Below are 18,954 nucleotides of genomic sequence, written 5' to 3'. Positions count from 1 at the left end.
ACTTAAAGTAGCGCAGTACTAAATAGCAAAAATGAAGAGGGTAAAAATTTCCGCAGCTCTGGTTGTTAATTAAAATTAAACATTCATTTATCATGTGTTAATCACTTCAGCCCCAGAAGGATTTGATTCGGCACAGCGTCGATTTAGCTGACAATTGCACAGTCTTGCCACATTGTACCCAAACAAAATTGACGTCCTTTTTTGATCACCTCTACAGTTTTTATTTTTTTGCGCTATAAACAAAAAAAGGCAGACAATTTTGAAAAAAAAGCAATATTTTTACCTTTTTGCTATAATAAATATCTCCTAAAAATATATATAAAAAACGAATTTCTTCCACAGTTTAGGCCGATATGTATTATTCTACATATTTTTGGCAAATAAATTGCAATATGTGTATATTGATTGGTTTGCGCAAATGTTATAGCATCTACAAAATAGGAGATAGATTTATGGCATTTGTATTATTCTCTTTTTTTATTTTATTAGTAAAGGCGGTGATCTGCGATTTTTATTGGGATTGCGACATTATAACAGACAGATCGGACACTATTGATACTATTTTGGGACCATTGACATTTATACAGTGATCAGAGCTACAAATAGCCACTGATTACTGTATAAATGACACTGACAGGAAAGGAGTTAAACACTAGGGGGCGATCAAGGGGTTAAGTGTGTTCCCTGGATGTGTTCTAACTGTAGGGGGAATGGGCTCACTACAACATGACAGAGATCACTGCTCTCAATGACAGGGAGCAGTAGATCCCTGTCATGTTGCAGGCAGAACAGGGAAATGCCTTTTTTACATAGAAATCTCCCCATTCTGTCTCTCCTCACCACAATCGTGGGCTGCATGTGAACATAGAGTTTGCGGGACCGACATCATGCCCCTACGGCATGAGACGGGTGCCGCTAGGCAGCAAATTCGAAGGGACATATGGGTACGCCCTTTTGCCTGCCCGTGCTATTCTGCCGACGTAAATTGGTGTGCGTCGGTCAGCAGGCGGTTAAAGGTTTTGGCAAAGTCTGTTTTTAATAGCTTTCCTTGGAACTGTCTAGGTGGCTTGTGGTCTCACTGATTTTCTCACAAAAGTCATTCATTTAATACATTGATTACACAGTCTGGCCCACAGATATGATATCATGAATTGCATAACAACATAAAATTTTAAATAAAATTTCTCTCCTATTTTCAATCTACACCTCCTCCCTGGGTCAGCTGATAGCCTCCCATGGCTTCCAATACCACCTCTACGCTGATGACACCCAAATCTATTTCTCTACCCCTCAGCTCACTCCCTCTGTTTCCTCACATATCACTAATTTACTATGAGATATATCAGTCTCGATGTCACACCACTTCCTCAAACTCAATCTATCCAAAACCGAACTTATAATCTTTTTGCCCTCATATGCCCCTTTCCCTTCGCCTGATCTCTCTGTCAAAATCAATGGCACACTATAAGCCCATCCCCACATGCCAAGGTTCTAGGTGTAGTCCTGGACTCTGAACTCTCCTTTAAGCACCATGTCCAATCACTGTCCAAATCTTGCTGCCTCAACCTCTGCAAAATCTCCAAAATACACCCCTTTCTAACCAATGATACAACAAAGCTCTTAATTCACTCGCTGGTTATCTCCCGCCTCGATGACTGCAACTCCCTTCTCATTGGCCTACCTCTACATAGTCTATCACCTCTTCAATCCATCATGAATGCTGCTGCCAGACTCTTCCACCTTACCGATTGCTCTGTGTCTGCTACCCCTCTCTGTCAAACCCTCCACTGGCTTCCACTCACCCAAAAAATTAAATTCAAAATACTAACAACTACTTACAAAGCCATCCTTAATTTAGCCCCCAGCTACATCACTAGCCTAGTCTCTAAATACCAACCTACTCATTCTCTTCATTCCTCTCAAGACCTGCTGCTCTCTAGTTCCCTCGTCACATCCTCAGATGCTCGCGTCCAGGACTTTTCCAAGGCCTCTCCTATATGGAATGCCTTAACCCAATCTGTCTGCTTTTCTCCTACTCTATTAGCTTTTAGACGATCCCTGAAAACCCTTCTCTTCAAAGAAGCCTACCCTACCCACACCTAACAACTGTATTTTCATTTTCTCCAGCAGCTAACCCCCACGGTTATTACTTTTTGTTCCACTTGACCCTCCCTTTTAGATTGTAAGCTCTAATGAGCAGAGCCCTCTGATCCCTCCTGTATTGATTTGTATTGTAAGTGTACTGTCTGCCCTCATGTTGTAAAGAGCTGCGCAAACTGTTGGCACTATATAAAATCTGTATAATAATAATAATAATAATAGTTGAAACATATGCTCTGGTGGTAATACCTCCATTTATAAAGTTATGCATAAGTGGCAGCTTGGAAACCTTATTCCAAAAAAAGTATTTTTCTTTTACACCTGCTTACATGAAAGGTTTCCAATGATAATGACACTTCTGGGTCAATATTTCAAGTTGGGAGATGTGGTTGGCTATTACGTTCTTCCTGCAAAATTACTGAGTAATTTTGGGAGGGTGATGTAGAAAAGACCAGTCCATTCTTTGGCACAGATCCGGAGACCCCGTTGGACATTTGGGCCAAACACTTTTGGTATATAAAAGAAGAAAAAAAAATATGATAAGGTGGTGACAGTGGCTATAGTACCTTTTCTGTGTGCACATAACACTTATTGGGTTAACATATTTTCTCTGATTATACCATGTTTTTTGTGTCTGAAGATGAGCTAATATTTTTTTTTAAATACAGTTTTGAACAGCTAGACTTGTGCTTCAGACGGGGTGACTAAAATTATTCAATTAGGTGTCCATATTCCCTGTTCTGTAATGTGAACAAATTGATTAAGGACATAATAGCTACTCACTCCTTGTGAAGGTTATGAAAAAAGTTCTATACAAAAAACTGATTAAAATAGTTTAGGAAGATCTTGGGGATCCCAGCTCCCTGCTTCTTTTAATGACAATGAATGAATAATCATAATGAACAAAATAAATCGGAACATTGGCACTTAAACAAAATAAAAATAATAATTATAAAAAATAAATAAAAAAAAGTATATATATATATATATATATATATATATATATATATATATATATATATAGCCTAAGGAAAAAATCAGCAGGCTTATAGGTTGTATTATTTTGGTAATGAGGAAAAAGAAGGTTACTCTTAAAGAGGTTCAGTCACTGCTGGGTCAGTTGGCATTTGCCACACATATAATGGCTAGGAGGATTTTCTCTTGGAGGCTTTATATGGCAATATCTGGACTCAAGTCTGCATTGGCTCATGTAAGATTATCACACGACATACGGGAGGACTTAATAGTTTGGTTAAGGTTTCTGGAATACTTCAACGGCAGTTTGGTTTGGCAAAGAGATTTTGTCACGGATAGCCTTGAGATGGATGCTGCCGGGTCCCTGGGATTTGCAGCCATATGGAAAACACATTGGTGCACCAAGCCCTGGGATCCTGCCTGAAAGCTCAAGAGCTACTTAACCCTTTCGTGAATAAGCCTATTTTGACAGTTAAAATCCATATTTTTTGCAAGAAAATTACTTGGAACCCCCAAACATTATTTATATTTTTTTAGCAGAGACTCTAGAGAATAAAATGGCGATTGTTGCAATATTTTATGTCACACGGTATTTTTTGCAGCGGTGTTTTAAACGCAACTTTTTGGGAAAAGGGACACTTTCATGAATTTTAAAAGAACGAAACAGTAAAATTAGCCCAATTTTTTTGCATAATGTGAAAGATAATATTACGCCGAGTAAATAGATACCAAACATGTCACGCGTTATAATTGCACGCACTCGTGGAATGACGACAAACTACAGTACCTAAAAATCTCAATAGGCGACGCTTTAAAAAAAAATTCTGTTTACCAGGTTAGAGTTACAGAGGAGGTCTAGTGCTAGAATTATTGCTCTTGCTCTGACGATCTGGCGATACCTCACATGTGTTATTTGAACACCGTTTACATATGCGGGCGTGACTTCCATATGCGTTTTCTTTGCTGCGCGAGCTCGCGGCGATGGGGGGCGCTTTAAAAAAAAATTCTTATTTATTTTAAAATTAATAAATTGTTTAACCACTTCAGCTCCGGACCAATAAATACCTTAAGGACCAGAGGTGTTTTTGCAATTTCGCACTGCGCTGCTTTAACTGGTAATTGCGCGGTCATGCAATATTGCACCCAAACAAAATTTGCGTCCTTTTCTTCCCACAAATAGAGCTTTCTTTTGATGGTATTTGATTGCCTCTGCGATTTTTATTTTTTGCGATATAAATGGAAAAAGAGCGAAAATTTTGAAAAAAAATGATATTTTCTTCTTTTTGTTATAAGAAAAATCGAATAAACTAAATTTTAGTCATACATTGAGGGCAAAATTTATTCAGCCACATGTCTTTAGTAAAAAAAAATGTCAATAAGCGTATATTTTTTGGTTTGCGCAAAAGTTATAGCGTCTACAAACTAGAGTACATTTTCTGGAATTTACACAGCTTTTAATTTATGACTGTCTATCTCATTTCTTGAGGTGCTAAAATGGCAGGGCAGTACAAATCCCCCCCAAATGACCCCATTTTGGAAAGTAGACACCCCAAGGAAATTGCTGATGGGTATGTTGAGCCCATTGAATATTTATTTTTTTTGTCCTAAGGGATTGAATAATGACAAAAAAAAAAAAAAAAATTTTTTTTTACAAAAAGTTGTCACTAAATGATATATTGCTCACACATGCCATGGTTATATGTGAAATGACACCCCAAAATACATTCTGCTGCTTCTCCCGAGTACGGGGATACCACATGTGTGGGACTTTTTGGGAGTCTAGTCGCGCACGGCACCCCGAAAACCAATCACCACCTTCAGGATTTCTAAGGGTGCAAATTTTTGATTTAACTCCTCACTACCTATCACAGTTTCGAAGGCCATAAAATGCCAAAATAGCACAAAACCCCCCCAAATGACCCCATTTTGGAAAGTAGACACCCCAAGCTATTTACTGAGAGGCATGTTGAGTCCATGGAATATTTTATATTTTGCCAAAAGTTGCGGGAATATTACAAACTTTTTTTTTTTTGCACAAAGTTGTCACTAAATGATATATTGCTCACACATGCTATGGGCAGAAGTCAAATTACACCCCAAAATAAATTCTGCTGCTTCTCCCGAGTACGGGGATACCACATGTGGGGGACTTTTTGGGAGCCTAGTTAACTAGCTACCTAGCGACACTAGCGACACTGATGCAGCGTTCAGAAAAATTATCGCTTAGTGACACTGGCAAAAGGGGGTGAAAGGGTTAACTAGCGGAAATCAGGGGGTTAAAACCATTATTGGGTAGTATATCGGGGTACCTAGCGCTATAAAAACCTGGCGGTGAACCTAAAAAAATAACTAGCTACCTAGCGACTGTAGCGACACTAATGCAGCGATCAGAAAAACGATCGCTTAGTGACACTGGCAAAAGGGGGTGAAAGGGTTAACTAGCGGCAATCAGGGGGTTAAAAACATTATTGGGTAGTATATCGGGGTACCTAGCGATATAAAAACCTGGCGGTGAACCTAAAAAAATAACTAGCTACCTAGCGACACATGCAGCGATCAGAAAAATGATCGCTTAGTGACACTGGCAAAAGGGGGTGAAAGGGTTAACTAGCGGCAATCAGGGGGTTAAAAACATTATTGGGTAGTATATCGGGGTACCTAGCGCTATAAAAACCTGGCGGTGAACCTAAAAAAATAACTAGCTACCTAGCGACTGTAGCGACACTAATGCAGCGATCAGAAAAACGATCGCTTAGTGACACTGGCAAAAGGGGGTGAAAGGGTTAACTAGCGGCAATCAGGGGGTTAAAAACATTATTGGGTAGTATATCAGGGTACCTAGCGATATAAAAACCTGGCGGTGAACCTAAAAAAATAACTAGCTACCTAGCGACACTAGCGACACATGCAGCGATCAGAAAAATGATCGCTTAGTGACACTGGCAAAAGGGGGTGAAAGGGTTAACTCTAGGGGCAATCAGGGGGTTAAATCTTTATTGGGGGGTGATAGGGGGCTACCCTGGACCTAACACTAACTGTCCTGACAGTTTTTACTGTCACAACTGACACTGAATGCATTGATCAGTAAAGAAATGATCAATGCAATCAGTGACACTGTGACTGGGGGGGGAGGGGGGGCGGGGGGGGATCGGGGGGCGATCGGGGGGGGGATCGGGGGGGGGTTTGTGTGCCTGTGTGTACCTACATGTCAGTGTAGTGTTCGTGCAGACTTACTTTTACTCTTCTCCTCATAGTCCGGTCAAAAAGACCGCCCCGAGGAGAATGACATCACTTCCTCCTTCCTGTGTAAACAATACACAGGGGAGGAAGCTTCTCATTGGCCAGGAGCGATCCAGAGGGGGTGTCCGAAAACCAACGGCCATCCCCTCATCACGGAGCGCTCCTGGACCGAATCGGACCGCCGTAACCAGCGGGAGGGGGTCCGATCGGACCCCCCACCCGCTGGAAGGCAATCACGTAGATGTACGTGATTATGCCTGCCTGTGCCATTGTGCTGACGTACAATGGCAATACGGCGGTCCTCAAGTGGTTAAAAAAAAAAAATTTTGATCACTTTTATTGCTGTCACAAGGACATCCCCTCCCGCTCCTCTGGCATAACCGCCAAGCGGCTTTTAGCCGCATCGGTTGTTATGGCTGGAAAGCCGATCGCCCGCTCTAAAAATCAGTACCGGGATGATTCCTGCAGGTGCCGGCATCATCCCGGTATAACCCCCAGAATCCGAGTACGCACATCTGCGTATGCTCGGCGGGAAGGGGTTTTAACCACCTCAATACAGTGCAGTTACACCCCCTTCCTGACCAGACCAATTTTCAGCTTTCAGCGCTCTCACAGTTTGAATGACAATTACTCAGTCATCCAACACTGTATCCATATGAAACTTGCGTCCTTTTTTCCACACAAATAGAGCTTTCTTTTAGTGGTATTTAATCACTAGTGGGTTTTTTATTTTTTGTGCTATAAATAAAATAAAACGTAAATTTTGTGAAAAAAATGCCTTTTTCTTTGTTTCTGTCATAAATTTTTGCTAATTAGTAATTTTTCTTTATACATTTTGGCCAAAATGTATACTGCCACATATCTTTGGTAAAAATAACCCACATTAGTATATATTATTTGGTCTTTGTGAAAGTTATAGAGTCTACAAACTATGGTGCCAATCACTGAAAATTGATCACTTCTGATCAGGCCTTCAGTACATCAGGTGTATCTCATTTCTTGAGACAATAACAAGTCAGGAAAGTACAAATACCCCCAAATGACCCCTTTTTACAAAGTAGACATCCCAAGGTATTAAGTAAGTAGCATGGTGAGTTTTTTTAAGTTGTCATTTTTTCCCACAATTCTTTGCAAAATGAAGATTTTTTTTTTTTTTTTTTTTTTTTTTTACTAAATTGTCATATTATCAGGTTATTTCTCACACACAGCATACGCATACAACAAATTACACCCCAAAATACATTCTGCTACTCTTCCCGAGTACGGCGATACCACGTGTGTGAGACTTTTACACAGCCTGGCCACATACAGAGCACCAACATTGATGTAGTACCTTCAGACGTTCTATGAGCAAAAATGACGCATCTAATTTCTCAACCACCTATTACACTTTTGAAGGCCCTGGAGTACCAGGACAATGGAATTTCCCATAAAATGACCCCATTTTGGAAAGCAAACACCCCAACGTATAATCTGTGAGGCATAATGAGTCTTTTGAATGGTTAATTTTTTTTCAGAAGTTTTTGGAATATGTGGAAAAAAATTAAAACGCATTTTTTTTTACACAAAATTGTCAATTTATAAGATATTTCTAACACATAGCATGTATATAGCAAAAATTACACCCCAAAATACATTCTGCTACTCTTCCCGAGTACGGCGATACCACATGTGTGAGACTTGTACACAACCTGGCCACATACAGAGCACTAACATTGAAGTAGTACCTTCAGACGTTCTACGGGCAAAAATGACGCATCTCATTTCTCAACCACCTATTACACTTTTGAAGACCCTGGAGTACCAGGACAATGGAATTTTCCATAAAATGACCCCATTTTGGAAAGCAAACACCCCAACGTATATTCTATGAGACATGGGCTGCAAATAGGTACTCGGGTACTCTTATGGGCTGGAGATAGGTACTCAGGTACTCTGATGGCCTGGTGACAGGTACTCGGGTACTCTGATGGCCTGGTGACAGGTATTCGGGTACTCTGATGGCCTGGTGACAGGTACTCGGGTACTCTGATGGCCTGGTGACAGGTACTCGGGTACTCTGATGGCCTGGTGACAGGTACTCGGGTACTCTGATGGCCTGGTGACAAGTACTCAGGTACTCTGATGGCCTGGTGACAGGTACTCTGATGGTTTGGTGACTGGTATTTGGGTACTCTGAAGGGCGGTGACAGGTACTCATATGGACTGTGACAGGTACTCGGGTACTCAGATGAACTGTGACAGGTACTCGGGTACTCAGATGAACTGTGACAGGTACTCGGGTACTCAGATGAACTGTGACAGGTACTCGGGTACTCAGATGAACTGTGACAGGTACTCGGGTACACAGATGGGCTGTGACAGGTACTCGGGTACTCAGATGGACTGTGACAGGTACTCGGGTACTCAGATGGGCTGTGACAGGTACTCAGGTACCCTGATGGACTGTGACAGGTACTCGGGTACCCTGATGTACCCTGATGGACTGTGACAGGTACTCGGTACTCTAATGGACTGTGACAGGTACTCTGTACTCTAATGGACTGCGACAGGTACTCGGTACTCTAATGGACTGCGACAGGTACTCGGTACTCTAATGGACTGTGACAGGTACTCGGTACTCTAATGGACTGTGACAGGTACTTGGGTACCCTGATGGACTGTGACAGGTACTTGGGTACTCATATGGACTGTGACAGGTACTTGGGTACCCTGATGGACTGTGACAGGTACTTGGTACTCTAATGGACTGTGACAGGTACTCTGTACTCTAATGGACTGTGACAGGTACTCGGTACTCTAATGGACTGTGACAGGTACCCGGAACTCTAATGGACTGTGACAGGTACTCGGGTACCCTGATGGACTGTGACAGGTACTCGGGTACTCATATGGGCTGTGACAGGTACTCGGGTACTCATATGGGCTGTGACAGGTACTCGGGTACCCTGATGGACTGTGACAGGTACTCGGTTCTCTAATGGACTGTGACAGGTACTCGGTACTGTAATGGACTGTGACAGGTACTCGGGTACCCTGATGGACTGTGACAGGTACTCGGGTACCCTGATGGACTGTGACAGGTACTCGGGTACCCTGATGGACTGTGACAGGTACTCGGGTACCCTGATGGACTGTGACAGGTACTCGGTACTCTAATGGACTGTGACAGGTACTCGGGTACTCTAATGGACTGTGACAGGTACTCGGGTACCCTGATGGACCGTGACAGGTACTCGGGTACCCTGATGGGCCGTGACAGGTACTCGGGTACCCTGATGGGCCGTGACAGGTACTCGGGTACCCTGATGGGCCGTGACAGGTACTCGGGTACCCTGATGGGCCGTGACAGGTACTCGGGTGTGCCGTGACAGGTACTCGGGTACTCTGATGTGCCGTGACAGGTACTCGGGTACTCTGATGGGCCGTGACAGGTACTCGGGTACTCTGATGGGCTGGGACAGGTACTCGGGTACTCTGATGGGCTGGGACAGGTACTCGGGTACTCTGATGGGCTGGGACAGGTACTCGGGTACTCTGATTTGCCGTGACAGGTACTCGGGTACTCTGATGGGCTGGGACAGGTACTCGGGTACTCTGATGGGCTGGGACAGGTACTCGGGTACTCTGATGGGCTGGGACAGGTACTCGGGTACTCTGATGGGCTGGGACAGGTACTCGGGTACTCTGATGGGCTGGGACAGGTACTCGGGTACTCTGATGGGCTGGGACAGGTACTCAAATACTCTGATGGACTGTGACAGGTACTCTGATGGACTGTGATTGACAGGTACTATGAGGGGTGGTGACAGGTCCTCTTTATTGGGGGGGGGGGGGCAGGCAGGCAATCAGTGTGATTGGTGTACACTAGGCGGTAACGAGATGTTACCGCAATCTCCTCCTCACACACGATCGGTGTGTGAGGAGGAGAACAACCCGCTAACATCTCGTTACCGCGGTTTGTTTACATTTTAGTGATCGGCTGTGAAAGGATCACAGCCGATCACGTGGGTAAACAGCCAGCCAATGGCTGTTTACCAGCGTCGGTGACGAGCAGTGTTCCCGGGGAACACGCCGTCACCGACGTGCACGCGCAGCACGCTCACGATCGCGCGCATGCGCCGTGCACAGTCGGGGTGTGACCATCTGTGATCGGCCGTGACTTCATCATGGCCGATCACGTGGTAAACAGCCATAACGAATGGCTGTTCACCCCCTTCGGTGGCGAGCGGTGTCTCCGTGACACGCCGCCACCGAAGAAACAGGGATGCGCGTGACTCTCCTGGGCGAGATCCCATATAGAAGAAGATGATCAGGGCCACACTGTGCAAAACGAACTGCAGAAGTGAAGGTAAGTATGACAAATTTGTTGTTTTTCTTTTTTTAAAACAAGGGTTTACAAACCCTTTAAAGCAATCCTCAATTCATCAAGCACAGCTTCTTTCACCCTATTTTATACAGCATCAGAAAATTCACAGCCTTAGGGGGCGTGGCCTGGACCGGAATGTGAGAAGAAGTGTGTGTCTCACAGCTCCAAAATAGAACCGCCAATTGATCCTCTCCCAGCAGCGATCCACGGCTAAAAATGGCTTCCCTGCTGGCTACCGACCCCCTCACCCTCCCGTATCACCTGCCGGCTCTCTGCACCCTAGGGAAGGCTAGGAAGCAGGATGAAAGCATGACCTCCGAAATCCAAAATGGTGTTGCCGCGGCCCTGGCACAGTGCACACCAGTGACAAGTGACAAGCCCAGGGGAGGATCTAGCAAAGGGATACAGAAGATCCAGGGTAAGGAACAACTGAGGGAAATGATGTACTATGCCCAAAAACTGGGGGGGGCACTGGGAATAAGATGCAGGGGGGTCTGCTGAGACGGTGCATATAGCAGTTCATGAGACATTATCACAGAGCACACTGCATGCTGAAGGGCAGGGAGACCCAGACACCCTGGCAGAACAACCCCTCTCCCTCCCTACTGATACTGATGCTGAGGTATCAGAACAGCTGACCTTAGCTAAAATATCTAGGGCTATGCATGTTTGCACAGCTTCTGTGAACACCCTTAAAGAGCAAATTGGAGGGCTAAGAGAGGATGTCTCTCTATTAAAGGAAGACCTGCAAAAGATTAGCGAGCGCATGACTGTAGTGTTAAGTAGCGTGAGTGATGTAGAAGACAGACTCCCGCCAGTTTCTTGGGAGGCCCACGCCACCTATCGAGCTCACCTAAGACACCAACAATAGAGCAGATGACATGGAAAATCGCCTGCAACGCAACAATATCCATATAGTAGGATTGCCCGAGAGAACGGAAGGAAGAGATATCGCTACCTTTGTGGAGACCTGGCTAATCGAGGTATTTGGGAAGGAGGCCTTTTCCCCTTTCTTTACAGTGGAACGGGTGCACCCCACGCCAGGCCACCCACTGTAACCAGAGGCTCCCCCCAGACCCATTTTGGCCTGGATTTTTCACTACAGAGACAGAGAATCGGTACTGAGGAATGGTCAGGAAAAGGCCAATGTCCAGGTAAATGAGGTTAGAGTGACGTTCTACCCCGATTTCTCGGCAGAGGTGCAGAAATCCACAGCCAAATTCTCAGATGTAAAGAGGTGCCTGAGAGCTTTGCAACTGTCCTATGCCATGCTGTACTCTGCCAAGCTCAATGTCACAGCTAACAGACAGTCACATTTCTTTGAATCGCTCCCAGGAGGTGGCCATGTGGCTGGATCGTAACGAACAAGCCCTACGCCACCGTGCTAGGGATAAAGAAGGAGATAGACCCGCCTGAATCTACCATCATTGAAATCATCTGGGGACCTTCACAGATGCCTTACTGATAATTTGTTTAAAGATCACCTATTACCTCCTGGATGACACCATTTGTCTACATGCCCCTTTCCCCTTTTACATGCTCCAGAAAAAAATGGTTCTCCTGTTGTTCTTTGTTTTTCTCTTCTCTGCCCAATCTCCCTGGAACTTACTACTATGGCAGATAATTTACACTTGTGGAGAACCCCCTGCTTTATGCTGCTGGGAGACATGATATTACCATGCGAACCGTAAGCTATCTTGTAAAGTAGGCAAGAAGAAATGCGTCCCCCCATGTGAGGGGTAAATCAAGATCACCATGTTGGTTTTTGTTTTCAGTTTACATTCATGAGCTTGTCCTGTTGACAGCCTGGTTCTTTGTTTTTTACTTATACCAAAGGTCACACTTGCACGCCACTGAATTCTGGACCTGAAGCTTTGCAATTCCTGACACTACCGAAATGATTGACGCCTGCCTGGATCTTACACCCCACAACTGGGGACTGTACTTGCTGCCATTATCTTTATTGTACTCCCAGGAGGGGAGACCCCGAAGTCCACCCGGCCACAGAGACCCATACCCATCACACACTTCTCTAGACACTGCTTTGGTATCACAACCCTCTTTAAGCTTATGCCTGCCTCTTCCCAATGGCTGAACTACCAATAGTTTCTTGGAATGTGAGGGGCTTAGGCTCCCCGCTTAAGCGCATGATGGTATCCACCTGTCTGAAGAAATATCACCCTATGATTCTATGTATGAAGGAAACGCATTTAACTAGAGGCGATTCAGTTCACATTGTGCGCTATACAAGTATTTCATTCATTCATTCATTCAACTAAATAAACGCAACGTTGCCTTAAATATGCATGGGTGGGTAGGGCCTATATTCCACTCATACCTCCTATTCCAGGGGTGTTAGTGTAATGATTCATGGCTCAGTAGATTTCCAGGAAATAGATGTCTGTATTGATGCTGAGGGCAGGTTCATCTTCTTGCATTGCCGAGTGGGAAAAATGCACTGTATTCTGGCTTGTGTATATATACCCCCGCCGTTTACGGTGGCGGTACTCTGGCTTTTACTGACCTATTTAGAGGGTAGGCTGGATCTGCTGCTACTGATTGTGGGTGACTTTAACTGCTGGTTGAGTCCCTCCATGGACAGGCACCCGAACTTGGGGGTCTCTACCGCATTGAGGGAATCATCATTGCTGAGACTGCTAAATGATATGGGTTGGATTGATATATGGAGGTTCAAACACCCGGTGGATAAACGATTTTCTTGCTTCTCCAAAACCCATGGGACGCTGTCCAGGATTGACCTTGCTGTGGGTAACCCAGCCATGCTCCCCTCCATCTCGGAAATTATATATAAGCCCCGCAGTGTATCAGCTCACTCTGATCAACTTAATTACACCCCCACCATCCACACTTCCAAAAGTCCCATAGAAATGTAATGCCTTCTGGCTGAAACTATTCTCAATTCATGAGGAGATGGAGCGGAGCATGGGGGACTTCCTGGATGGCCGGGACTTTGTTGACTCCCCGGTGACACAGTGGGATGCCTTTAAGGCCTATCTGAGAGGATTGCTTATATCTGAAATTAATAAGTTAAAAAAGAACTCCTCTGGGAACAGAGAGGACCTTGAAAAAACAGGTAATGGCTCTAGATGAGACATATGTTCGCACCCCGACAGACTCGGCCAGGGAGGCATGGCAAATCAGCTCAATCAGCTTATGAGCTTATGAGGAGGACAGCAGAGAAGAAACTTTTATTTTCCAAGTTGCATGTTAGCCAGGATAGCTAATGCCAAAAAACGTTCCCTCACTATAAAAACAACAGAGGGCAGGATAGTGAACTCCCCTGACTTAATCTTGGTGGAACTGGCCAGATTTTATGATATCATATATCTTCCGACCGGGCAATATACTCGGTAGGAGCTTACAGAATCCTTACATGGCATTGATTTCCCACAACTCAAGACTGACCAACGGAGGGCCTTGGATGCCCCTCTTACGTGGAGGAGCTACAGACGGTGCTAGCTGAATTCCCCAATTGTAAGGCTCCCGGGGTGGACAGGATACCCATGGAGGTATACAAGCAATATGTGGACATACTCCTGCCCAAACTTTTGGCGGTGTTTAACGAGGTTAGGGAGCGGCTGGCTTTGCCTTCTTCCATGGCCACGGCTAACATTGTCCTCATATTGAAACCCGGAAAGGAACCTATAGAACCAGGCTCATACAGGCCTGTATCCCTGCTACAGAGCAGCATTAAGCTTCTAGACAAAATGCTGGTGATTAGGCTGAACTGTGTCATCACGTGCATTGTTCACCCCGATTAGGCTGGTTTTATGCCCAATAAGTAGACGGCTGTCAACTTACAGAGATTTTACCTTAACATGCAATCTCCGGCGGACAACGTAGGGCAGAGGGCCTTGCTCTAATTGGAGGCTATGAAGGCCTTTGATAGTGATGAATGGGAGTACCTATGGTAAATTCTTTGACGCTTCATTTTTGGTGACTCATATATATCCTGGGTGCTCCTACTGTACCACAGCCCACGAGCAGCTATTCGGGCATCTGGGGATATGTCACACACTTTTACTCTAGGAAGGGGTACACGCCAGGGGTGCCCTTTGTCACCCCTACTTTTCGCATTAGCTATCAAACCTCAAGGTCAGAGCCAACTCAGATATTGTGGGATTTGGAGTATGCAGACAAACAAGAGAAATGAATGCTTTATGCAGATGATACTATGATCTTACTTGGGGACGTGGAAGGCTCTCTAGCAAAAGCCATGGCTATCGTGGGGGAATTTGGTATTTGATGATAATTGATGAAGGGGGGACTCCCCCAATCTCTACTACAGTACCCCTGACTACTTCACTCAGATACTTGGGTATCCAGGTGACGCCCAAAATCTGCGACTATGGAAGATTGAATGTCTCCCCGCTTAAACAAAAGTTTAGGGATCGGATCAAATCGTGGAATTTGCTCTGCCTGTCGGTAGCAGGCAGATTGAACCTGATCAAAATGATCCTCATGCCTCAATTACGTACTCCACAACACCCTGACGGTAGTGACTCTAAAATTGTTTAGAATTTAGAAAAAAAAGAAAATTCACAGCCTGCCAGCCCTCCAATGTAAGCAAAAAAAATACTGTAAACTGTTAGAATGGATTAAAACCCAACTTCAGAGCCTCTGCTTTGATCTTTGAGGATGTTTTACTTCACAATACAAGCAAATACAATACAGAGGTCAGTGTTGAAGTGTTTAAAAGCTATTTCACTGCATTAGCTTACATGGTTTATTTCTAGTCCTGAAGAAAAATACATTAAAAAAACATTTACAAAAACACTTTACATTCACTTTAGGGTGTTAAAGCTTAGTGGTTGTTAAGCCACTCTAACCTGTATACACCATCAGCAATGCCTCCTATTGTAGTATCCCCCTCTGTGTGTGATTTATAAAAATAAATGCTGCAAATACCCGATTTCACTGTCGATATTGCGATCACATGACTGGCCAGCTTTCTCCTTTCCTCTTCTGAGAGATGCAGCAGATATCCTCCAGATGTCAGTCTGGAGGGGAGGAGGAAAGGAGGAAAGAGCTGGCTGATACATGTGATCGCAATCTCGGCTCTTAAATTGGGTATTTACAGCATTTATATTTATAAATCATTCACAGAGGGGGGCACGGCAATAGGAGGCAGTGCTGATAGTGTATAAAGGTTAGTGTTATGACAGCAGCAGGAGGGAGGGGTGGCTTACACACAGACAGAGAGGGGAGGGGGGAGGAGGACACAGGAGCAGAGAGGAGAGCAGATAGCAGGCTGCTGATGACAGAGGCATGTAAACTGACCACGGTGTCTTGTCTTAGCAGCAATGATACACCATGGTCAGTCAGGGGGGTGGGGAGAAACTGGCAGAATTAGCCAGATTTTTTGGTGTTACAGGGGGCCAAATGACACAAGACAAGCACTGTGTCATGAAACATGCATTAAAGGAGCAGGATCCATTTTTTTTGGGGGGGGGGGGGTTAACAAACTCTTTCACTCCAGGAATTCAGCCCCGTTGAAAAAAGTGAAGACATAGTAAGAGTTAAGTCCAGTGAGGTGCATGGTACCTTCTTAACTTATCTCCATTATTTACATCTGACAGGTTTATAGAACAGATTTAGCTATTGTTCCAGGAGCCCGATGCTAGAACTTCTGGTCTCAAAATCTTTAACAATACAGTTGCTGCAACTGCTATGCCCACCCCTCCCCTCCTCCTTCCCAACCATAGAAGCCTTTGTATTATATGAACACATTCACAAAATATAAAGGCTTCTCTGAAAGGGCAGCACAAAGGAAAAGTATGTATAGCTGTTCTGTGTGCATCTTTGTTCTCACAGCCTGAAGTGTATCCTCTATAGAGCCATAAATGTGTCAGATGTAAATAATAGAGATAGGCCTAGGAAGTGACATGCATCTTGTTTGACTTAACTCATAGGGTGCCTTCACTTTTTACAAGGAGCTGAATTCCTGGAATTCAGCATTAACAATGGTATTATATTACTGCATAATGCCTAAACTACTTGTCATAGGTTAACCTACACCTCTCTTGTATCATCTTACAATCTATAGCAAATTTTATCTCAGACAAGTGTTATGAATGGCTTACATTGTGTGTACCAGATACTACAATCAGTATGTTACAGTCCAATTCTGCCTGTACTTAAAAGTGATGAGATGCAAAATATCCCACTTAAAATGTAAAAGCATATTATGAGGGAAATGCAAGTCAGATGTTAATGGGAACCACTGGGACAGGTTTATAATAATTTCGTTTTATGAGGAAGCCATACCAGAAAAACACTGAAATATGTAGACAATTTCTATACCTAGCATATACACTCCTCTATGAAATGCACAATAAAATACAACGACAATTTTTAGTCTATACAGATAAAGTCTACTGGTTAGATTTATTCATGCATTAGGTGTAACCACTGCATTAGAAACTGATCTACAGAATGACATTGACAATTCTAAACGTTCCTTCCTTGGCCTCTCATGTGTGAATGAAATGGCATGTTCTGCTTCAGTGCCCTGAATTTTCATCTGTCTGCTTTCTTTCTGTGCTATAACAGTCTTTGGCCTTAACTGATTTTATCATATTCTATGTTTTAGTTTTAAACTTTCTTTTTTTTTTACATATAGACAAACGTAATTCATTTGAATGTCAAATATCACAAAATATATCTTAACACAGATCAGATTCTATTTTTGGCAAATACATTCACATTTCTTGTTTTTATTGTTCTAACATTTATATACGTGTTTACCTACTTGTCCTACCTATACACAGGTATAGATAAAAAAATAAAAAAAAATTAAAAAAAATATTCCCACCTATTCCCCCTCCACTAGTGCACAGACATATTCCCTAGTGCGGACAAAGAGGGATCATTGTGTCCATTTTTTACAAAATTTCTCCTCTTTACCTTGCATAATTGCGGTATCTTTTTCCATAGCATATATGTCGGCTATTTTTTTTAGCCACAGCGAAATGGAGGGAGGTGATTCCTACTTCCATAGGGCTGGAACACAGGCCTTTGCTGCATTCAAAAGATAAATGATCAATGAGTTTCTGTATTTATGCTTTGAAAGGTCTGAAAAATGAAGAAGATATCTAGCTGGATCAGATGCCAGATCATGATCGGTTAGCTGTCCTATAATACCTCACACTTTAGACCAGAATTCCTCTAGTTCGTGACAAGACCAGAAAAATTTGGACCATATTGCCCTCTGCCTCTCCACAATGCCAGCAAATATTCACCCTTTTCGGATAAATTTTCTGTAACAATGATGGAACTTTGTACCACCATGTAAGAATTTTATAACACAGCTCTTGGCATTTACAAGCTGTTGAGGAGTAATGGGCAAAGTATAGAATATGACACCACTGCTCTTTGGAGAGTGAAGCATCCAAGTCTCTTTCCCTTTTCTGGAGGAATCTTGGAACAGAGCCTAAAAGCGGATCTGTTAAGTTTGTATACCTCTGATACCTCATGGGCAGAGGATGTTTTTTTTTATCAGACATAGGTTTCCCATTGGTGTGTATACATGGTCTGATATCTCACCTTAACTGATTTTAATCCAATTTGGTGCATCTTCATTTCTGAACCTAAAAGTAAATCATGCTATCCAACTAAATGTTAATTTTGCAGACAACATTCATTATTAATTGTGTCACCAAAATCACCTTATTTTCTTACCCGTTTTATCAGTGAAGTTGAAGGTCACAGTAACTGGAGCCTTTGTTGTTGTTGTAGCCTTCTCTAGATTTTGTCCAGTGCAAATTGTCCAGTAGTCTGGGCAGCAATCTATGTGTCCCAGTGCCTCCTGGTCACAAAATGTATCACAATAACACGTTGCATTTTTACTGGTGTAATATGCATTGCAGTCATCATTTCTACTGTTACAACAGCCATATATGCTACAATAACTATCAATGTCCAGTGATCGTTTGGCTCTACTGCTCTTAAAAAAGCTGATATCCTCTGCAGAATACAACTTTACTAATAGATGTCTTCCATGAACAAAGGTGTTTAAATAAAAGACACTTGTAAGTAATAAGCACCACAATGTTGGACGCAGACATCCCATTTTCAGCTAAAAAAAATAGGTGATCTCACTGTGAAGTGGAAGTTAAATGAACATAGCATAGAATCATATTGAATTTAGTGAACTTTGCTAGGTGATTTTGATTAACAATTAACTTGTGTTATCAAGTCATCAGCTTCAAAATGTGCAAAAGCTATTAAAATGTCCAAGAGACTTATAT

The 18,954-nt window shown here is 43.4% G+C and overlaps 1 protein-coding gene across 1 annotated transcript in view; it reads right to left on the bottom strand.

The window, feature by feature from the left end:
* The window catches only part of TINAG (tubulointerstitial nephritis antigen), a 157,169-nt gene extending 138,345 nt beyond the window's left edge, over positions 1 to 18,824 (bottom strand). Inside the window, exon 1 of the mRNA XM_077487814.1 lies at positions 18,386 to 18,824. Coding sequence (XP_077343940.1) covers positions 18,386 to 18,776 — 391 coding nt within the window. The 5' untranslated portion in view covers positions 18,777 to 18,824. The remainder of the gene's footprint in view (positions 1 to 18,385) is intronic.
* Positions 18,825 to 18,954: the final 130 nt, after the last annotated feature.

This window comes from Lithobates pipiens, unplaced genomic scaffold (genome assembly GCF_037356315.1).
Source record: "Lithobates pipiens isolate NorthernLeopardFrog02 unplaced genomic scaffold, aLitPip1_a1.2 Scaffold_18, whole genome shotgun sequence".
Classification (NCBI taxonomy): domain Eukaryota; kingdom Metazoa; phylum Chordata; class Amphibia; order Anura; family Ranidae; genus Lithobates; species Lithobates pipiens.
The sequence above is the reverse complement of the archived record's forward strand: the minus strand, read 5'-3'. Positions and strand labels throughout refer to the sequence as shown.